The sequence below is a fragment of the Pristiophorus japonicus genome, chromosome 8 (genome assembly GCF_044704955.1).
Source record: "Pristiophorus japonicus isolate sPriJap1 chromosome 8, sPriJap1.hap1, whole genome shotgun sequence".
In the NCBI taxonomy this organism is placed as follows: Eukaryota; Metazoa; Chordata; class Chondrichthyes; family Pristiophoridae; genus Pristiophorus; species Pristiophorus japonicus.
This window is the reverse complement of record NC_091984.1, coordinates 93776091-93799706: the sequence shown is the minus strand read 5'-3', so window position 1 is coordinate 93799706 and position 23616 is coordinate 93776091. Positions and strand designations below refer to the sequence as shown.

Genomic DNA, 23616 nt, shown 5'->3' with positions numbered 1-23616 from the left:
ACAAATTATTAAAAATCATCCTACAATATCTAAGCCTATTAATTTTTGCATATTCAGCAGAAATCTCACATGAAAGACTGTGATCCTCCACCCTCCTACTTTAGAATTAGTGTCCTGAGAGCAAGAAACAGCTAGAGAGGCTTGGCTATTTAGCATTCATGGCAATAGTGAAAGCTCTCTGTTAAAACAAGAAGTGCTTTTACAATCAATATGAATGCTGGGTTAACTGTACCTCTATCACTATATCTACTTCCACAGCTTCTTGGCTGGTCTCCTCCAGCTAGAGGGGAAAAAGCAACAGAAAAAAAACTTGCAAATCCCACAGCCAGGTACAGCTGTGAAGAGAGACAATGAGAGAGAGAGAAAACATAAGCAGTATTTTTTGAACCACTTGTCAATCTGCTGGTGCTCATGTCACAGCTGCACCATTGCTCATTTGACCATGTTTATAGCTAGAGTTTCCTCGTTTTTGGCATTCTTTACGCCCACTTAACGTCCATTTTACCGCTGAAATTACGTAAAGGCCCATATAGCGCCCATTTAGCCACAAAATGGAAACTGACGGACATTTTTTGGAAACTTATCGCCGAGCATTACTTTCCCCATTTGCGTAACGCCAGGAAAAAATACCACCCACCCACTTTTTTTGGGCAGAATCATCAAAATGGCGAAATCAACGCCCATAATTTCACCCAGCGTTACCTTCCGCACGAAATTAACGCAGAGATTCAATAATACCGCCTGCCCACTTTTTTTGTCGTAAAGATCACATTTGCCAAAACTAGTGGCCATGAGATCGCCCAGCGTCACTTTCACCACCTCACACACATCCCGCCCACAATATCGCTCACCCAAAAAATTGCCCAGAAAAAGTGGAACTAACCAGAATTAAACACAGCGTTATGGACGTCATATACTACATCAAGTCACATCCTTTAAAAGGCTGCTGTGCTTCAATCTCGGGGGAGTTCAAATGTACTCTGGAGGGCGTTGGAGATGATGTGATCATCTGTACAAACATCTTGCCCATACCATGACCGACTGGAATTGAATAGGTGTCTTTGTTGGGACATAAGGGGATATCTGCAGCCTGCCAGCACCAGCAGTACTGCACTGTCCATTGAGGTCAAAGTCACCGCGGCACTGTCGTTCTACGTTCAGGCCTCAGCTGGCGACATTTGCGGTCTGTCTCAGCATGCCACACAATTGCTGCATTAGACAGATCACTGAAGCCCTGTACGCAGGCAGGAGGGACTTGATCAGCTTCCCTATGACCAGGGAGGCACAGAGTGAGAGGGGCTCTAGGTTTCTCCAGAATTGCAAACTTCCCCAAGGTGCAGAGAGCAATGGACTGTACGCACATCACGATGCGGGCACCTTTTCAGGATGCAGAGGTTTTCAAGAACCGCAAGGAATTCCACTGCCTGAATGTCCAACTCTTTGTCGACCACCAGCAAATTATAATGGCAGCGAATGCTCAATTTCCGGGCAGCATCCATGATGCTCACATCCTGCGTAAGAGCACTGTATCTGACTTGTTTAACAACGAGCCACAAGGTCAATACTGGACGCTTGGGGAACAAAAGATATGGCCTCGCCACCTGGCTGATGAACCCCCTTGCGTGACACCCACACCGAAGCAGAGAGGTGATACAACGAGAGCTACAGAGCCACTCGCAATATCGTGGAGAAAACTATTGGAGTGCTTAAGCAGCGCTTTAGATGCTTGGACCACTTAGGAAGCGAGCTCCAATACCACCCTGAGCAGGTAGCTCTATTCATGGTGGTGTGCTCCATGCTGCACATCTTGGCTATCAGGAGGGGACAAGAATTGCCTGATTATTTTGACAGTCCACCTCACCAGAGAGAGGAAGAGGAGGATGAGGAGGCGGACGCTGACATCGACCCAGACAATCAGGCTGATTCTGAAGCCATGCCCCCGCCCCCCTGTAGACCGCATGAAAGGGCCTGTGGTGGCATGATAGCTGCAAGAGCCTTACGTCAGGAGCGCATCAATGAGCGCTTTGCCTGAAAAAAACGTTGGTGGTATTTACAAAGCTGACAGACTGCTGGGTGTGCAGGTCATACATCAATGGTGGGCAGCACCTTGGTGACAGTTAAAGTTTAAGTTGATTGAAGTCAAGTGTAATTATACCCTTTGATGTTAAGGAATCACCAGTGTGTATCTGAGCCAATGCGCAACAAGGTTTTGTTAAATAAAAAACATTTAAACTGAATAGTTGTCTGAAATCATGAGTATTTCTGTAAAAAACAAAACATCCCCCCACCCCGGCTTCTCCTCCCCACCTGACTCCAAGCTGCCTGGCCGAGGAGCTCCTCAGGCGATGCTTCATTGGGAACGGGGGGGGGGGGGGGGGAATGACGGCCGACCCGCTGCTTGGACGGATACGGGAGAGGATGTTCCCGAGGTGGGAACGTGCTCCGAACCAGAAATTCCTGGCTCTCATGTGGTTGGCAATGGGGATGCGGCACCTTGGGGTGCAGTGTCGTGCTCCGGGACCATTAGGAGCCCTCTGCTACCAGTGTTCCTGGCTACCAGCTCCTTCCATGTTATATATTATTTGTTGGACAAAAACTCGGTGCAAACTATGTTCTTGGTGCTTAGTAGACTTTTTGCTGCTGGTGAAGCTCCCTCGTGCCTCCCACAACACCCAAACAAGCATATACCACAGCCACATTTGCCTTCAGTCCCTCTCAGCTCCCTCTCTCTCTCTGTCTCCTCTTCTGTGCATGTCATGATGACCCTTGACTTCCTGAATCATGGGAATCGAGCATTGCCATGCCGTTGCTAAGGACGGCGATACTTTACAGCAGAAGGTCCGCGAGATTTAACGCTACCGCCCATTTCATATCACTCGCAGGAACGCCCAATTTCAAAAATGGAGACTAGAGGCTTTGAGAATGGTCGAGAAGCCGGCGATCTGAAAACCCATTTTTACCGCCCATGCCGGAAATAACGCCCATTTTTTGGGCGATAAGCACAAAAGTGTAAAATCTAGCCCCACAGGTTTAAACATTATGGCTGATACTCTCATATCTAAGATTTTGTGCACTGCTAACAGCTGTAAGTATCACAACTTTATTACAACCCACCAGTTAATAAATATTGTACTGAATTCCATAACCTCTACTGCACTTTGTTTTTATATTTATTTAAATGTTTTTGAAAATATGAGTGGAACAAACACTTTTTTGTCGGATAAAATCTTAAATGGTAGCTTCTCTGGGAAACCTGCTATCTGATACAAAGATGCCCAAGTCTAAACATTATTGTAATGGCTAGCAGGGTATGTTGATTAATTAGCATGAAACAGCATAATGTATTTGCCAGATTTGTTATACAGCAACTTTCAGCCAACCTGCATGCAAGTTTTACTTCGAATAAATTTCACCTACTTTAAAAAAAAATATAATTAACAAGCTCAGCTACACTGACAATACCTGTATTTGAAAGGTCACTCTTAAAACATCACAATGTAAGATTTTCCTTTTAACTGCTCAACTGAGATTGTGATTTATACTACAGTGGAAGGTAAAGAGACACAGAACTAGCAAGTCCATTAAGTATTAGACAAGTTTGTCCTTGAAGTACAGTACGACCATCCATCCATCCAGTCACAATTCTAACAGAATGAAAGAACAGTTTGGTCATTCCACTTTGATGTGCACCATGGGTGTAGAATCTTATATAGCTGAAAAGCTTTGACCTGTAGCAAGAAACTGCTGTCAGATGCAGTTTACAGTAGCCAGAACAAAATTCACACCAGATGTAATTTTTAATTTGCTGCATTACTATACACATGTAGACGTCTACTCACAACCAGAAAGGAAACCAGCACTAGACAGCTGACCTTGATCAGATTTAACTGCAGTATCGGTGGATATATTTTAGCTTATTCTGTTTTACAATCTACCATGAAACACTTCATGGAATTTTACATAAATTTTAAAATGTTTTATTCCATTATCATCAATTGTTAAAGCAAACTAAAATCAGATAGGTTACTATTTCTAGAAATTATACTGTGCTGAACCATTTAGATCCATGCGGAGCATCAATTCTTAAAATAACTATCAGTGACAAGTATTGTACCCCTGAGCCTTCCATGCCTTGGATAACTCCCAGAGGGTAAGCGGATTCCTCCTCCCAGAATCAGCTCAGCATTGCTTTACAGCATGCAATTGCTTTCTGCACAGAAGTCCCCAGGTCCTTTTAGTCCTCACTCTCAGCAATTTAGGAGGCAATTATGTGGGAAATTGCAGGAAGAAATGCAAGGAAAATCTGTAATTCTGTTTTAAAATGCAGGAGCTATGCTTATGTTGAATTACCACAAAACTGCTGCACAGGAGGGCAGGAAAAAGAGTGGGAGAGCGATAGTGATAGGGGATTCAATTGTAAGGGGATTAGATAGGCGTTTCTGCGGCCGCAACCGAGACTCCAGGATGGTATGTTGCCTCCCTGTGGCAAGGGTCAAGGATGTCTCGGAGCGGGTGCAGGACATTCTGAAAAGGGAGGGTGAACAGCCAGTTGTCGTGGTGCATATAGGTACCAACGATATAGGTAAAAAAATGGGATGAGGTCCTACGAGAAAAATTTAGGGAGCTAGGAGTTAAATTAAAAAGTAGGACCTCAAAAGTAGTAATCTCAGGATTGCTACCAGTGTCACGTGCTAGTCAGAGTAGGAATCGCAGGATAGCGCAGATGATAGTTCAGGCTTGAGCAGTGGTGCAGAAGGGAGGGATTCAAATTCCTGGGACAATGAAACTAGTTCTGGGGGAGGTGGGACCAGTACAAACCAGACGGTCTGCACCTGGGCAGGACCAGAACCAATGTCCTAGGGGGAGTGTTTGCTAGTGCTGTTGGGGAGGAGTTAAACTAATATGGCAAAGGGATGGGAACCTCGGCAGGGAGACAGAGGGAAATAAAATGGAGTCAGAAGCAAAAGATAGAAAGGAGAATAGTAAAAGTGGAGGGCAGAGAAACCCAAAGCATAAAACAAAAAGGGCCACATTACAGTAAAATTCTAAAGGGGCAAAGTGTGTTAAAAAGACAAGCCTGAAGGCTCTGTGCCTCAATGTGAGGAGTATTCGGAAAAAGGCGGATGAATTAACTGCGCAGATAGCAGTTAACGGATACAATGTGATTGGCATCACGGAGACCAAGGCTGGGAACTCAACATCCAAGGGTATTCAGCATTTAGGAGGGTATTCAGCATTTAGGAAGAATAGACAGAAAGGAAAAGGAGGCAGGGTGGCAGTGCTGCTTAAAGAGGAAATCAATGCAATTGTAAGGAAGGACATTTGCTTGGATGAAGTGGAATTGGTATGGGTGGAGCTACGGAATACCAAAGGGCAGAAAACACTAGTGGGAGTTGTGTACAGACCACCAAATAGTAGTAGAGGTTGGGGACAGCATCAAACAAGAAATAAGGGAGGTGTGCAATAAAGGTACAGCAGTAATCATGGGTGACTTTAATCTAATTGGACTAACCTAACTGGTAGCAATGCGGTGGAGGAGGATTTCCTGGAGTGTATTAGGGATGGTTTTCTGGACCAATATGTCGAGGAACCAACCAGAGAGCTGGCCATCCAAGACTGGGTGATGTGTAATGAGAAGGGGCTAATTAGCAATCTTGTTGTGCGAGGCCCCTTGGGGAAGAGTGACCATAATATGGTAGAACTCTTCATTAAGATGGAGAGTGACAAAGTTAATTCGGAAACTAGGGTCCTGAACTTAAGAAAAGGTAACTTCGACGGTATGAGGTGTGAATTGGCTAGAATAGACTGGCAAAGGATACTTAAAGGGTTGATGGTGGATAAGCAATGGCAAACATTTAAAGATCACATGGATGAACTTCAGCAATTGTACATCCCTGTCTGGAGTAAAAATAAAACGGGGAAGGTGGCTCAACCATGGCTAACAAGGGAAATTAAGGATAGTGTTAAAGCCAAGGAAGAGGCATATAAATTGGCTAAAAAAAAGCAACAAACCTGAAGACTGGGATAAATTTAGAATTTAACAGAGGAGGACTAAGGGTTTAATTAAGAGGGGGAAAATAGAGTATGAGGGGAAGCTAGCAGGGAATATAAAAACTGACTGCAAAAGCTTCTATAAATATGTGAAGAGAAAAAGATTAGTGAAGACAAACGTAAGTCCCTTGCTGTCGGATTAAGGTGAATTTATAATGGGGAACAAAGAAATGGCAGACCAATTGAACCAATACTTCGGTTCTGTCTTCACGAAGGAAGACACAAATAACCTTCCGAATGTACTAGGGGACAGTGGGTCTAGTGAGAAGGAGGAACTGAAGAATATCCTTATAAGGCGGGAAATTGTGTTAGGGAAATTGATGGGATTGAAGGCCGATAAATCCCCAGGGCCTGATAGTCTGCATCCCAGAGTACTTAAGGAAGTGGCCCTAGAAATAGTGGATGCATTGGTGATCATTTTCCAACAGTCTATCGACTCTGGATCAGTTCCTATCGACTGGAGGGTACCTAATGTAACACCACTTTTTAAAAAAAGGAGGGAGAGAGAAAACGGGTAATGATAGACCGGTTAGCCTGACATCAGTAGTGGGGAAAATGTTAGAATCAATCATCAAGGATGAAATAGTAGCGCATTTGGAAAGCAGTGACAGGATCGGAGCAAGTCAGCATGGATTTATGAAAGGGAAATCATGCTTGACGAATCCTCTGGAAATTTTTGAGGATGTAACGAGCAGAGTGGACAAGGGAGAACCAATGGATGTGGTGTATTAGGACTTTCAAAATCAAAGCGCATGGTATTGGGGGTAATGTACTGACGTGGATAGAGAACTGGTTGGCAGACAGGAAGCAGAGAATCGGGATAAACGGGTCCTTTTCAGAATGGCAGGCAGTGACTAGTGGAGTGCCGCAGAACTCAATGCTGGGACCCCAGCTCTTTGCAATATACATTAACGATTTAGATGAAGGAATCGAGTGTAATATCTCCAAGTTTGCAGATGACATTAAACTGGGTGGCGGTGTAAGCTGTGAGGAGGACGTTAAGAGGCTGCAGGGTGACTTGGATAGGTTAGGTGAGTGGGCAAATGCATGGCGGATGCAGTATAATGTGGATAAATGTGAGGTTATCCATTTTGGGGGCAAAAACACGAAGGCAGAATATTATCTGAAGGGCGGCAGATTAGGAATAGGGGATGTGCAACGAGACCTGGGTGTCTTGGTTCATCAGTCACTGAAAGTGGGCATGCAAGCACAGCAGGCGGTGAAGGCGACAAATGGTATGTTGGCCTTCATAGCTAGGAGATTTGAGTATAGGAGCAGAGAGGTGTAACTGCAGTTGTACAGGGCCTTAGTGAGGCCTCACCTGGAATATTGTGTTCAGTTTTGGTCTCCTAATCTGAGGAAGGACGTTCTTGTTATTGAGGGAGTGCAGCGAAGGTTCACCAGACTGATTCCAGGGATGGCTCAACTGTCATATGAGGAGAGACTGGATCAACTGGGCCTTTATTCACTGGAGTTTAGAAGGATGAGAGGGGATCTCATAGAAACGTATAAGATTCTGATGGGACTGGACAGGTTCGATGCGGGAAGAATGTTCCCGATGTTGGGGAAGTCCAGAACCAGGGGACATAGTCTTAGGATAAGGGATAGGCCATTTAGAACTGAGATGAGGAGAAACTTCTTCACTCAGAGAGTTGTTAACCTGTGGAATTCCCTGCCGCAGAGAGTTGTTGATGCCAGTTCATTGGATATATTCAAGAGGGAGTTAAATATGGCCCTTACAGCTAAGGGGATCAACGGGTATGTAGAAAAAGCAGGAAAGGGGTACTGAGGGAATGATCAGCCATGATCTTGTTGAATGGCGGTGCAGGCTCGAAGGGCCAAATGGCCTACTCCTGCACCTATTTTCTATGTTTCTATCCATCACCAATAAAATACTTACTTTAAATCACATTTCTGTATTTTTGAAATACAAAGTTTCATCCACTGGATTTTGACAATGAAGTTCATAAGTACTGTATTATACAGAATGTGAAATGGAAGAACATGTAATATTAATGAAATTGGTTTACAAATATTGTTAATCACTGAAGAACAGTAAATTTTCTTAGTCATACTGCAAACAGATATCTATTAGTGAATACAATCATTGCTGAATTTTTTGTAGATCCAGAATAGTTCGTTGATGCATTAAATGAAAACTGGAAAGGCAAGGAAATATTAATATACATACAGACCAGCGAGTGTTTAAAAGAAAAAGCAAATCACTAATTTTCCACAACAAGCTAGTCTTCATACAGTACATTCACAGCACTCAGCTCTCTCCATTGAACACTTTATATATGAGCTAATTAAAAGAATTTTGGTGAGTTGCCCACTTTCAATGAATTCATACCACGTGTACACAGGTGGGATGAAAAAGAAATTGAGAACGCCGCACATATGGGGGTCCATGTACAGATCATCTGGGTCTTAACCTGAAACATCTGCATGTCCAAATCGCTTTTCCTGTAACTCATTTTCAGCACTAAACAGTGCTTAATGTCTTTATAGGTTTTTCTTGATGCAAAAGCATTAGGCTAATGACAAAACACATTGAAGAAAAGCTGACTTTAATTACAATATGGTTAAGATTTAGCACATCATTACAAAACATTTAAGGTCTTCAGACACTCATACGTAACCCATACTAGTTTTACATTTTTAATACCTCCAGGAAAAAAGTTAGAAAGCATGCAACAATTACTTGTAATGTACTTTTAATGATTAAGATTATTAATGTTTAATAAGTAAACTCCATTTAAAGTCCTTTGGTTACTATACAACATATAAATCAAAACGCGCCAATTATTTCACCGTTCTCAATGGTACGAAATTAGCTCAATATAAAATTAAACTAAAATCTCTCAACCCGCACTTGTGCCCAGTATAAGCTCCATTTGGTAAGCGCATGCGGGACCATTACTAATTCTAAAGTGATTAATTAGCTTTCAGTAATAACACAGCAATCTACAAATAGGCTATTTTCTTTCTCTTTTTTAAAAAAAAAGTACTAAATCAATCAAAATGAATAGGAAAAAACATTAAAACTATTTGCCGGAGATTAACAATTTACCCAGTTATTAAAGTCATGCTTTCTGGCAGACAAACGTCTTATTAATATCCCCAGTAATTATTCATTTTTATCAAATGTCCAGAAGAAACGAGTAAAAAAAAAAAACTACCTATGGCTCCTTTTCTAGGACACAATGAAATACATAATTCTACGATTGTAAACGCATTAAAAAGTGTGCCATTATTCAATCCTAAACAAACCTACATTCGGAAAAGTGGCAAGATCTAAAACAACTGTTCATGTTTCAGCTTTGATGAATGCCTCTGTTCCTTACATAGGATTACTTCCAGGTGTGACTTTTCAAAGACTTCCAAAGATGATTAAAAAGTATGAAAAGCCTGGAAAATTTATGAGTTATATTAACGATATTTTCCTCCTGCCCCCCAAAAATATAAAAATTCAGATACACATTTATTTCCCGTTCAAAAAAAGTGACAGAATACACAGAGAAAAACCGTCTCTGTTCTTAAAAAAGAAAAAGGCCCAGCGGACTTGTAGATGTAACTGTTCCCTGGCACTAAAAAGCCATGTAGAACTAGAACAATGTGTTAGCTCGAAGGCTCAGTAGGTAATACACTGTCTAGTCTGGTACTGAGGCATTGTGATGTACAGACCAGGAAAATCCTAGACTTGTTGCCCAAGTTGAAGGATCTGCAATTAGTCTCAGCATCTCAATGGGTAGCGATGGCAAAAGCAGCAATCATTACCATCCGCAATATCGGCAAGTGCAGGTGGCAGACCGTATTCAACTCAGGTCACGATCGAATGGCACATCCCATGTCCAACACTTGCTGTTTAGGATCACAGGAAGAATGCAAAGAGATGCTGAAGGTTTGCCAGCAGCCATAGAACTACATTAGCAAGTAGGGTCAAAAAGATATACTACTCCAGGATGAAACCACTGTTACAACAACTTTTAATTATATAGTGCTTTTAATGTAGTAAAACGTCCCAAGGGCGATATTAAATACAATTTGACACCAAGCCACATAAGGCGATATTAGGGCAGATGAGGAGGTAGGTTTTAAGGTGCCTTTTAGAGGAGGAAAGAGAAGTAGAGAGGCAGAGGGGTTTAGGGAGGGAATTCCAGAGCTTCGGGCCTTGGCAACTGAAGATACAGCCGCTAATGGTGGAGCGATTAAAATCGGGGATCTGCAAGAGGTCAAAACTGGAGGAGTGCAGGTATCTCGAAGAGTGCTTATTCGTTCCAGGGTGTGGGCATCATTGGTATGGCCAGTATTTATTGCCCATCCCTAATTGCTCTCGAGAAGGTGGTGGTTAGCTGCAATCTTTGTGGTGATGGTTCTCAGACAGTGCAATTCGGGAGGGAGTTCTCGGATTTTGACCCAGCGACGAAGGAATGGCAACATATTTCCAAGTCAGGATGGTGTGTAACTTGCAGATGATGGTGCTGCCATGCGTCTGCTGCCCTCATCCTTCTCGGTGGTGAAGGTTTGGGAGGTGCTGCCGAAGAAGCCTTGAGAAGTTGTTGCAGTGCATCTTATAGATAGTACACATTGCAGCCACGGTGCGCCGGTGATGGAGGGAGTGAATGTTGAAGGTGATGGATGAGGTGCCAATCAAAAGGGCAGCTTTGTCCTGGATGGTGTTGAACATCGAGTGTTGTTGGAGCTGCACTCATCCAGGCACGTGGAGAGTATTCCATCACGCGCCTTGTAGATGGTGGAAAGGCTTTGGGGAGTCAGGAGGCGAGACATTCGCCACACAATACCCAGCTTCTGACCACTCTTGTTGCCACAGTATGTGTGTGGCTGGTCCAGTTAAGTTTCTGGTCAATGGTGATCCCTAGGATGTTGATGGTGGGGGATTCGGTGATGGTAATGCCGTTAAATATCATGGGGAGGTGGTTAGACTCTCGCTTGTTGGAGATGGTCATTGCCTGGCACTTTTGTGCCACTTATCAGGCAAAGCCTGAATGTCATCCAGGTCTTGCTGCAGGTGGTCATGGACTGCTTCATTTTCTAAGGAGTTGCAAATGGAACTGAACACTGTGCAGTCATCAGTAAACATTCCCACTTCTGACCTTATGACGGAGGGAAGGTCATTGATGAAACAGCTGAAAATGGTTGGGCCTAGGACACTGCCCTGAGGAACTCCTGCAGCGATGTCCTGGGGCTGGGATTATTGACCTCCAACAACCACCTTCCTTTGTTCTAGGTCTGACTCTAACCAGTGGAGAGTTTTCCTTCTGATTCCCATTGACTTCAATTTTACTATCAATTTTAAATGCTGCCTTGATGTCAAGCACAGTCACTCTCACCTCACCTCAGGAATTCAGCTCTTTTGTCCATGTTTGGACCAAGGCTGTAATGATGTCTGGAGCCAAGTGGCGCTGGCGGAACCCAAACTGTGCACTGGTGAGCAGGTTATTGGTGAGTAAGTGCCGCTTGATAGCACTGTCAACGACACCTTCCATCACTTTGCTGATGATTGAGAGTAGACTGATGGGGCAGTAATTGGCCGGATTGGATTTGTCCTGCTTTTTATGGACATGACATACCTGGGCAATTTTCACACTATCGGGTAGATGTCAGTGTTGTAGCTGTACTGCAACAGCTTGTCTAGAGGAGTGGCTTGTTCTGGAGCAAAAGGCCTTCACAGCAAGACAGTTGGGGTGTTGTCAGAACCCATAGCCTCTGCTGTATCCAGTGCGCTCAGCCGCTTCTTGACATCATGTGCAGTGAATCGAATTGACTGAAGACTGGCTTCTGTGCTGGTGGGGTCCTCAGGAGGCCGATATGGATCATCCACTCGGCACTTCTGGCTGAAGATGGTTGCAGCTTTGTCTTTTGCACTTGCGTGCTGGGCTCTGCCATCATTGAGAATGGGGATATTCATGGAGCCTCCTCCTCCAGTTCATTATTTAATTGTCCACCACCATTCACAACTGGATGTGGCAGGACTGCAGAGCTTTGATCTGATCCGTTGATTGTGGAATTGCTTAGCTCTGTTTATAGCATGCTGTTTCTGCTGCTTAGCTATAATGTGCTTGAGTAGGTCTTTAAATATAGAACTGACTTTACATAATTTTTTTTAAACAAAAATCACATTCATACTTAATGAGTACGTATACAGGTGATAGACCATTAGATGGTTTAGATAAGAGTAATTACATAATCTAGAATCAAATAGTTACTGAATAGTTAAATGTTCGCTTAATCTAGCCAGCCAGTTTAACAATGAATTATCAACATTTGTAAAGATGAACGAGGCAACAAATAAATTTACTTTCAGTCTCTATATAACAAAAGAAAATTTATTTTTAAATTTAAAAAAACATGCTCCAACAGAATATAGAACAGCTACATTAAGCTACAGAACTAGCTCCTGAAACAGAAGAAAAAAGATCAAGGAAAAAATATTTAAAACAAAAGCTTTAACTAAAGTTCTAAAATAAAACTGGATTGAAATTTTAGTTTTGCATTAATCATGCATACTCTGGTCAAATGCAAAAACATTTTCTTCTCTTTCCTTTTCTTTTTTTTGTTTACAAAACTTACTATTTCCCTTTATGGTACTTAACAATCTTTCTTCATATTTCTACTTTGCGCGGTCTCAAACTGTTTGAGTTGTGAGCACTTTAAAAAAAAAAAATCTGATAAAGCCTCATAGAACTTTGTAAATATGTTTTGGTTTTAAAATTTGTAAGTTAGTTTGTATAATCCTGTTAGCTGACAGTATTATATTGTACAGCAATTCAAATATTCATCTGAATTACAATCTAAATGGTAGTATTTTGAGGAAGATGCAATAGCAGAGGAACCTGGGGCTATATATTCACAAATCTTTGACGGTGGCAGGACAAGTTTATAAGGCGGTTAGGAAAGCATATGGGATACTTGTCTTTATAAATAGATAATTATATACAAAAACAAGATAGTCATGCCTTTATAAAATACTGGTTATGTATGCCTCAGCTGGTGTACAATGTACAATTCTGGGCATCATTCTTAAGGAAGATGATGGGGAGGGTACAGAGGTTTACCGGGCTGATACCAGGGATGAGGGACTTCTTATGTGGAGAGATGGGAGAAGCTAGGATTGTTCTCCTTAGAACAGAGAATGTTAAGGGGAGATTTAATAGAGGTATTCAAAATTATGAGGCGTTTTGATAGAGGAGATACGGATAAACAGTTTCCTTTGGCAAGTGGATCAGTAATCAGAGGTCATAGTTTTAAAATAATTGGCAAAATAACTAGAGGGGAAATTAGGAGAATAATTTTTCACACGGAGTGTTGTTAAGATCTGTAACGCACTACCTGAAAGGGAAAAGCAGGGTGTGGAACTGAATTGGATAGCTCTTTCAATGATGGGCCAAATAGCCTCCTTCTGTGCAATTCTAAGATTCGATGATTGAAAAAAAAATTCTTCAACCTTTTGTTCCTCCTTCACCGTACCATTCACCCGACACCTATCTCCTTAAAAGTGTTGACAGTCAGCTGAGAAGAGGTACTTTTAAGGCCAAACAAAGTTTATTTATTCAAGAAATTGTTAATTTTCAATGCCCAGCTGAAAACTTAAATTAATTATGCTTAATAAGTGCGCTGTTAAAGTTCACACCAGAGTGTAGCGCACGCCAGGTTGATTTATTTATGGATTTGGCAGAGTAAATAGCATTTAAGAAATTTAATTCAGTTTGGCCTAAAAGACAAAAAATATTGGCTGAATGCTGTAACAGGACAATTTTTTCAAAAGTTGTTCTTTTTTGGACAACAGGCCCCATCCTGACCTGGTCACCCGAAGGTTAGTGAATTTCAGTGACTATGCTTTAGTATCAGGTGTAGCTGGACATACTAAGTACCAGCCCAGACTTTGTTTTTATTCATTCTCAGCTACGCTTGTTGCTGGCAAGGCTGACATTTATTGCTCACCCCTAGTTACCCAAGTTCAGCCGTGGCTCAGTTGGTAGCACTCGCCTCCGAGTCAGAAAGTTGTGGGTTTAAGTCCCACTCCAGAGACTTGAGCACAAAAATCTAGGCTGACATGGCAGTGCATACTAAGGCATTAAACCAAGGCCCAGTCTACTCTCTCAGGTGGACACAAAAGATCCCATGACGTTATTTCGAAGAGGAGCAGAGAGTTATCCTCGGTGTCCCGGGAATATTTATCCCTCAATCAACTTATCCCTCAAGCAACATCACTAAAAATGCTGCTGCATTTCCTGCATTACAACAATGACTGCACTTCAACCGGTTAGCCTGACATCAGTAGTAGGGAAAATGCTGGAGTCTATTATAAAGGATGTGATAACGGCACACTAAGATAATATCAATGGGATTAAACAAAATCAACATGGATTTATGAAAGGAAAATCATGTTTGACAAGCCTACTGGAGTTTTTTTTGAGGATGTAACTGATAAAATAGATAAGGGAGAACCAGTGTATGTAGTGTATTTGGATTTTCTGAAGGCCTTTGATAAAGTCCCACATAAAAGAGGTTAGTGTGCAAAATTAAAGCACATAGGATTGGGGGTAATGTATTGGCATGGATTGAAAATTGGTTGACTGACAGGAAACAGAGTAGGAATAAACGGGTCTTTTTCGGGGTGGTGGGCAGTGACTAGTGGGGTACCACAGGGATCAGTGCTTGGGCCCCAGCTATTCACAATATAGATAAATGATTTGGATGAGGGAACCAAATGTAATATTTCCAAGTTTGCTGACGACACAAAACTAGGTGGGATTGTGAGTTTTGAGGAGGATGCAAAGACGTTCGTTGCAAGGCGATTTAGATAGGTTGAGTGAGTGGCCAAACACATGGCAGATGCAGTATATCATGGATAAATGTGAAGTTATCCACTTTAGTAGGAAAAATATAAGGACAAAGTATTATTTAAATGGTGATGGCTTGGGAAGTGTCGATGTACAGAGGGACCTGGGTATCCTTGTACACCAGTCATTGAAAGCAAACATGTAGGTGCAGCAAGCAGTTAGGAAGGCAAATGGTATGTTGACCAAAAGAGGATTTGAGTACAGGAGCAAGGATGTTTTACTAGTTATGCAGGGCCTTGGTGAGACTACACCTAGAGTATTGTGTGCAGTTTTGGTCTCCTTACCCAAGAAAGGATATACTTGCCAGAGGGAGTGCAGCGAAGGTTCACCAGACTGATTCCTGAGATGGCAGGACTGTCGTATGAGGAGAGATCGAGTCAACTAGGCCTGCATTCACTTGAGTTTAGAAGAATGAGAGGGGATCTCATTGAAACGTATAAAATTCTGATGGGGTTGGATAGACTGGATGCGGGGAGGATGTTTCCCCTGGCTGGGAAGTCAAGAACAAGGGGTTAGTGTCTCAGGATACGGAGTAGGAAATTTAGAACCGAGATGAGGAGAAATTTTTTCACTCAGAGGGTGGTGAACATGTGGAATTCTCTACCACAGAAGGCTGTGAAGGCCAAGTCACTGAATATATTTAAGAGGGAGATAGATAGATTTCTAGAAATAAAAAGCATCAAGGGGTATGGGGAAAAAGCAGGAATATGGTGTTGAGATAGAGGATCAGCCATGATCATATTGAATGGCATTGCAGACTCGAAGGGCCGAATGGCCTACTACTGCTCCTATTTTCTGTTTCAAAGGAACTTCATTGGTTGTTAAGCGCTTTGGGACGGTGCTATATAAATGCAAGTCTTCCTTTTTTTATCCTGATAACTGGGTGTCACATTTTATCCCTTTGTTGATTTGCATATTCTCAACTTCATTTTGGTATTTGATAATATTAATTTCAATGTGATAAACGATTTTGTGATGCCTGCAGTTTTTCCTCAGTGTACATAAATGTGCCAGGAGCTCCAGTCTACCTACCATATCATTTTTGTTCTCCACAAATACACTGAGTTTCTTTAGGAAGGACACCACTAGGATCAGCAACTCAAAGTTTTCTCGATCGAGAGATTTCACAAGCATGTGAACAATATTCTTGTTCCTCATTTTCAGTTCAGTCCTCGTGTCTTCAGCCAGATTCAGCAGAAGATAGAAAGCAACTAGTAAAGAACATACAAGAAGTTTGAAAAAAAGCAAGGATTCTGTGCTGCCATTAAACAATTCTGGCCTATAATTAATAGTGGTGTAAAACATAACAGAATTGCACTCAAGCACTGGTGTGATAAAAATAAGAAAACATGAAAGTAAACCAAATGCAGCAACTTGGAGTATGACTGAAGTCTCACACATTAGGTATCATTTATTTTAAAATAACACTGTTCAATGGAAACATTGTTTTCAATCTTTCATATCAGAATTGTTCAGAATTTTCATGCAAATACGAACAAAGTTTTATTTTCACTATGCATCAACTTTTGGAGAGACATCAGCACATAGGGATTTCCTCAATATGATACTTCTAACAAAACCATAAATGTCCATACAGAAGGTTCGATTCCATTAAAAAAAAACTAATGCAGGAAATCTTTTCCAACATCTAGAGTAGAGCATGACTATCAGAAATTCCTTACTGCTCTGTCTTGCAGAAGTTTACTTTTATTTTTAAAACCAGCACCACCTACCTCTCAATAGTTGCTCCTGCTTGATAACTAAACCCTGATATTTCTTGTACGCTTTCTCATAGTCTTTCTTCAGTATTTGGTTATCAGCATCATCTTCCAGTGAAGGCTAAAGTTAAGGAATTAACATTTCCATTAAATTAATTTCAGTGTGATTAAATAATATACCATAAATATAAAATACCATCTTTATGATATATTATTTAATCAATGAAAAAATAGGAAAATTGCTGTCTTCATTTAAATAAGGTACTGTAATATTTAGAATTTTCAATATAAAACACCCCTTTATCTTAAAAAGTAAGCTGAATCACATTTAAGTTTGCACACTGTAATTTTAAACACACTATGTTCAGTTACTTGAAACAGATCAGACCCACTGTCACCAACATTTTGCAGTGGGAGGATCTTAATCACCATTGAGGTAACCAGGCAGCTAGCTGAGTTAACTTCTTTCCTATTCAGAGTTGCAGGGTCCATTTGGAATATTTGTTTTAGGTGCAAATATATTATTTTTGAATTCTTTCTCCTTTACATTATTATAAAGTTTTTTTCTCTCCTCCTCCTCCGAACTTCCAACAGTGAACCTGCAATTCGTTCTTAAGCAGTCACTGTTCAGGGTGTTTTTCCCCACTGTTAAGTACTCATTTACCAGCACCTTAATAATTGAACATTCGTTCTGGTTCAGGACTGGCTTGTTGACCAAATCTGGCCTTAATGCCAAAGGCCAAAATCAAAGACATCAAGGGGCTGAAATTGCCCACCACCGAAACGAGGCGGACCTAGCGCTTTCGATGTGTTCTGGCTGCCCCATACATTGGGGCTGCCTAAACTTCAAAATTCAGCAGTTCGGGAGTTTTTTTTCCCCGAGCGGGGCGGAAGTGGCCTTATCATGGGGGTGGGGCAAAGTGGCCGTCACTAGCGGGCGGAAGTGGGGGCGGGGCAGAGTACCCGAGGCTGTCAGACATCAGCGCCGCACTGTTGATGTCATCACGCTGGCGCGTCAGGACGTCTCTCCCCTTCAGTTAAAGAGGAGGGCCGCTGCGAACTTGCAGCCACTTTAGTGGCAAACACTGGGCCACCAGGGAGGGTTTCGGCCGGGCCAGCAGCTGGCCGACAAAAAAAGTAACATGGCAGCCACGTGCCCTCCCCTTTAAGGGCGGCCGGGCCACCATGCCACAGAGAGTGTACCAACAGCAAAAGCTGTCCGGGGCATCGATTGGCGGCGGGGAAGCTCCCGCGGGGCAATACCGGAAAAGGGGCATTTTCCTGAGGGGCAATTTCGCGAGGTGGTTCCCGGCGGTCGGTAAGGGGTCGCCGAGTGCACACCGCGGCGAGAAAACGGGCGGAGCGGCCCCGTACACTGCTCCAAAAGTAAAGGAGGCAATTTCCAAAATGGTGGCCGTCCCGTGGCTGCCGCTTTCAGGCAGTCAGAGGCCTTATCGGTCAATTTCAGCCCCCAAACAGCTTTGTGCACAGAGGACTACGAGAGACAAACCGCAATAGAATAAAGAGTAGTTCAGAAATAGGAGAGATCAGATGAGGGGAATGCGAGGAGGCTAAGATGGGTTTAGAGCACATATGCGTAAATCCCCAGTACGTGATTGATAAGGTTAGTGAGCTGCAGGCACAAGTAGCCACGTGGGATGATATAGTGGCAATATCGGAGACCAGGTTCAAACAAGGGAAGGAATTGGCACTTAATATTCCTGTATTCAGGATAGGGAAGGGGAAAAAAAGGAGTCAGGGTAGCAGTATTAATCAAAGATACTGTTACAGCATTAGAAAGGGATGATGTACTTGAGGGCTCAAAGACAGAATGTACGTGGTTAGAATTGAGAAATAGAGAAGCTATTACACCACTGGGTGTAAACGACAGACCACCAAATAGTGGGAAGGCGATAGAGGAGCAAATATGCGGGAAATTATAAAAAAGATGCAAGAACTTTAGAGTAGTGATAATGGGGGACTTCAATTATCCCAATATAGAATAGCAAAATAACAGAGTAAAAGGCAAAGAGATGGGAGAAATTCCTAAAATGTGTACAAGAGAATTTTCTTGATCAGTATGTTTCCAACCCAATGAGGAAGGAAGCAGTTCTGGATCTAGTTCTCGGGAATAAAGTGGAGCAAGTGGAACATGTTTTAATGAGCGCGCATTTTGGAAACAATCAACACAATATTAGGTTCAGAGCAATTATAGAAAAGGATAATAAAAATTCAAATAAGAAAATATTCAACTGGAGGTGGGCTAATTTCAGTGACTTGAAAAGGGATCTGGCATCAGTGGATTGGAATCAAAGAATGGCAGGTAAAACAGTAAATGGACAATGGGATGTCTTCAAAATATAGAAAATAGGTGCAGGAGTAGGCCATTCGGCCCTTCGAGCCTGCACCGCCATTCAATAAGATCATGGCTGATCATTCCCTCAGTACCCGTTTCCTACTTTTTCTCCATACTCCTTGATCCCCTTAGCCACAAGGGCCATATCTAACTCCCTCTTGAATATATTCAATGAACTGGCATCAACAACTCTCTGCGGCAGGGAATTCCACAGGTTAACAACTATCCGAGTGAAGAAGTTTCTCCTCATCTCAGTCCTAAATGGCCTACCCCTTATCCTAAGGCTATGTCCCCTGGTTCTGGACTTCCCCAACATCGGGAACATTCTTCCCGCATCTAACCTGAGCAGTCCCGTCAGAATTTTATACGTTTCTATGAGATCCCCTCTGGTCCTGCTAAACTCCAATGAAGACAGGCCCAGTTGATTCAGTCTCTCCTCATATGACAGCCCAGCCATCCCTGGACTCAGTCTGGTGAACCTTCGCTGCACTCCCTCAAAAGCAAGAACGTCCTTCCTCAGATTAGGAGACCAAAACTGAACACAATATTGCAAGTAAGGCCTCACTAAGACCCTGTACAACTGCAGTAAGACCTCCCAACTCCGATACTCAAATAGTTCAGACACATTCCCATAAGGGGGAAAGGAAGGGCATCCAAAACTAGAGCTCCCTAGATGACTGAAGAAAGAGAGATTAAAATGAAACAGAAATCTTTTGATAAATGTCAGGTTCATAAGTCAGTAGAGAACCAAGCTAAATACAAAAAGTATAGGTGAGAATTGAAAAAGGAGATAAGGTGGGCAAAAAGAGTGTACGAGAATAGATAAGCAGGTAACATAAAAGGGAATCAAAAAGTCTTTTATAAACATACAAATAGTAAAAGGGTAATCAAAAATGGGTGGGGCTGATTAGGGACCAAGAGGGAGATCTTCATATGGAGGCAGAGGGCATGGCTAAGATACTAAATGAGCACTTTGCATCTATCTTCACTGAAGAGGATGCTACCAGTATCACAGTAACGAGGGGAGGTAGTAGAGAAACTGAATGGGATAAAAATAAAGAGGAGTTACTTAAAAGGTTGGCAACACTCAAAGTATAAAAGTCACCAGGTTCAGATGGGATGCATCCTAGGTGGGTGAGGGAAGGACGGGTGGAAATTGCAGAGGCTCTGGCCACAATCTTCTAATCTTCCTTATATATAGGAGTGGTGCCAGAGGACTGGAGGAATACAAATGTTACACCCCTGTTCAAAAAAGGAGAGACTGATAAACCCGGCAGTTACAGGCCAACCAGCCGAATGTCAGTTGTGGGGAAACTATTAGAGACTTTAACTGTCACAAAATTAATTGGCACTTGGAAAAACATGGGTTAATAAATGAAAGCCAGCACAAATGTTTTAAAGGCAAAGCGTGTTTGACTAACCTGATTTGAGTTCTTTGATGAAGTAATGGAGAAGGTGGATGAGGGTAGTGCGGTTGATGATGTGTATATAGACTTTCAAAAGGGGTTTGATAAAGTACCACATAATAGACCCGTTAACAAAATTGAAGCCCATGGGATTAAAGGATAGTGGCTGCGAGGATACGGAATTGGATAAGGGACAGAAAGCAGAGAGTAGTGGTGAACGGTTGGTTTTTTAGAATGGAGCAAAGTATGCAGTGGTGTCGCCTAGGACCAATGCTCTTAAGTGACCTGGACTTTGGATATACTGGGAATAATTTCACAGTTTGCAAATGACACGAAACTCAGAAATGTAGTAAACAACGAGAATAACGTACTTCAGGAGGACATAGACAGATTGGTGAAATGGGCAGACACGTGGTCGTTGAAATTTAACACAAAAAAGTGTGACGGGAATCATTTTGGTAGGAAGATGATGAGGAGGGACAATATAAACTAAATGGTATCATTTTAAATGAGTTGCAGGAACACAGAGACCTAGGATTATAGATATCCAAGTCTTTGAAGGTGGCAGGACAAGTTGAGAAGGCTGTTATAAAGGCATACAGAATGCTTGGCTTTATAAACAGAGGCAGAGAGTACAAAAGCAAGGAGGTTATGCTAAACCTTTTCAACACTGGTTGAACCCCAGCTGGAGTATTATGTTGATTTCTCAGCGCCATATTTTAGGAAGAATGTCAAGGCCTTAAGAGGAGGTGCAGAGGAGATTGACTAGAATGGTACCAGGGATGAGAGACTTCAGTTACATAGAGACACTAGAGAAACTGGGGTTGTTCTCCTGAGAGCAGAGATGGTTAATGGGAGAAATCATGAAGGGTTTTGAAGAATAAATAAGGAGAAATTGTTTCCAGTGGCAAAAGGGTCTTTAACCAGAGGACACAGAATTAAGCTAAATGGCAAAATAACCAGAGGTGACAGGAGTGAAAAATATTACACCGCAAGTTGTTGGAATGCACTGCCTGAATGGATGGTGGAAGCAGACTCAATTGTAACTTTCAGAAGGGAGTTGGATAAATACTTTGGGCCCAAGTTTCCACAGGATAAAAAACGGGCGCCCCTCCGAGCTGGGAGCCCGTTTTTCGCGCCTAAAACGGTGCCAGAAAAAAAACGCACTATTCTCGAGCGCTTTGCAGCTCCTTGTCTGTTTGGCTCGGCGCCCGGGGGGCGGAGCCTACACGCGTGCCGATTTTCTAAGTGGGAGGGGGCGGGTACTATTTAAATTAGTTTTTTTTCCTGCCGGCAACGCTGTGCACGTTGGAGCGTTCGCGCACGCGCAGTGTGAAGGAAACATTGGCACTCAGCCATTTTTGTAGTTCTTTGTAGCTGTTTAATTTTTGAACATTTTTTAATAAAAGCACATTGCCATCAGCACTGAGGCTACCCTTCTCACTGTCTCCTTCCCCTCTCCACCCTCCACGGCAACAAACGGCGGTTTCCTCCCCCTCCCTCCCCTCCGCGGCGGCAACAAACCGCTGTCTCCTTCCCCTCCCTCCCCTCCGCGGCAACAAACGGCGGTTTCCTTCCCCACCCCCCGCGGCAACGAACGATGGCTGAAGCACTTTCACACAGGTAGGAAGATGGTTTATTTAATCTTTTCTTTGCTTATAAATGTTTATTCAGGTTGGATTTATTTGTATAATATTTGTAGAAGTATAAATAAGGATTGATTGTAGAATTTAATGACTTCCCTTCCCCTCCCCTTCCCCCCCCCACCTCGTTCTGGACGCCTAATTTGTAACCTGCGCCTGATTTTTTAATGTGTAGAACAGGTTTTTACAGTTCTACAAAATTCTTCACTTGCTCCATTCTACTTTAGTTTGGAGTACGTTTTCACTGTGGAAACTTTGAAATCAGGCATCAGTGGCGGGACACGCCCCCTTTTGAAGAAAAAATTCTGTTCCAAAGTAGAACTGTTCTACCTCACTAGAACTGCAGAAAAAAAAATGTGGAGAATTGCGATTTCTAAGATAGTCCGTTCTCCACCAGTTGCTCCTAAAAATCAGGTGCAAATCATGTGGAAACTTGGGCCCATAAAGTGGAATCATTGCAGGGCTATGGGGAAAGTGCAGGGGTGTGGGGACTAATTGAATAGCTCTTTCAAAGAGCCAGCACAGGCACAATGGGCCGAGTGACCTCCTTCTGCACTGTAATATTCTATGATTCTACACAAAAATGCCTTAATAAATAACTTCACCTGAATTTGCATACATTGTATTCTATAAATGTACTTTTTGGCTACTCTTTCCGCAGTGATTGGTAAGTTTTCTGATTATCATAGCTACACAGCACCAGTTGAAAACTACAAAGGCTCTGTTACACATCATTCACACACACTTTCACAGAATTTCTCCAGCAAAAACTCCCTGGTACTTTTCTATCTGAATAGAAACATAGAAAATAGGTGCAGGAGCAGGCCATTCAGCCCTTCTAGCCTGCACCGCCATTCAACGAGTTCATGGCTGAACATGAAACTTCAGTACCCACTTCCTGCTTTCACGCCATACCCCTTGATCCCCCGAGTAGTAAGGACTTCATCTAACTCCCTTTTGAATATATTTAGTGAATTGGCCTCAACTACTTCCTGTGGTAGAGAATTCCACAGGTTCACCACTCTCTGGGTGAAGAAGTTTCTCCTTATCTCGGTCCTAAATGGCTTACCCCTTATCCTTAGACTGTGACCCCTGGTTCTGGACTTCCCCAACATTGGGAACATTCTTCCTGCATCCAACCTGTCCAAACCCGTCAGAATTTTAAACGTTTCTATGAGGTCCCCTCTCACTCTTCTGAACTCCAGTGAATACAAGCCCAGTTGATTCAGTCTTTCTTGATAGGTCAGTCCCACCATCCCGGGAATCAGTCTGGTGAATCTTCGCTGCACTCCCTCAACAGCAAGTATGTCCTTCCTCAAGTTAGGAGACCAAAACTGTACACAATACTCCAGGTGTGGCCTCACCAAGGCCCTGTACAACTGTAGTAACACCTCCCTGCCCCTGTACTCAAATCCCCTCGCTATGAAGGCCAACATGCCATTTGCTTTCTTAACCGCCTGCTGTACCTGCATGCCAACCTTCAATGACTGATGTACCATGACACCCAGGTCTCGTTGCACCTTCCCTTTTCCTAATCTGTCACCATTCAGATAATAGTCTGTCTCTCTGTTTTTA

The 23616-nt window shown here is 42.6% G+C and overlaps 1 protein-coding gene across 7 annotated transcripts in view; it reads right to left on the bottom strand.

Annotated features, from left to right (window-relative positions):
- Positions 1-23616, bottom strand: part of kifap3a (kinesin-associated protein 3a) — a 256736-nt gene that overhangs the window by 177379 nt on the left and 55741 nt on the right. For 5 of the 7 annotated variants that reach the window (XM_070887100.1, XM_070887102.1, XM_070887104.1 and 2 more), the window contains 2 exons: positions 16652-16757; positions 15951-16129 (listed from right to left, as the gene is read on the bottom strand). In XM_070887100.1, coding sequence (XP_070743201.1) covers positions 15951-16129; positions 16652-16757 — 285 coding nt within the window. The remainder of the gene's footprint in view (positions 1-15950; positions 16130-16651; positions 16758-23616) is intronic. The other 2 variants (XM_070887101.1, XM_070887103.1) reach the window with 1 other exon arrangement.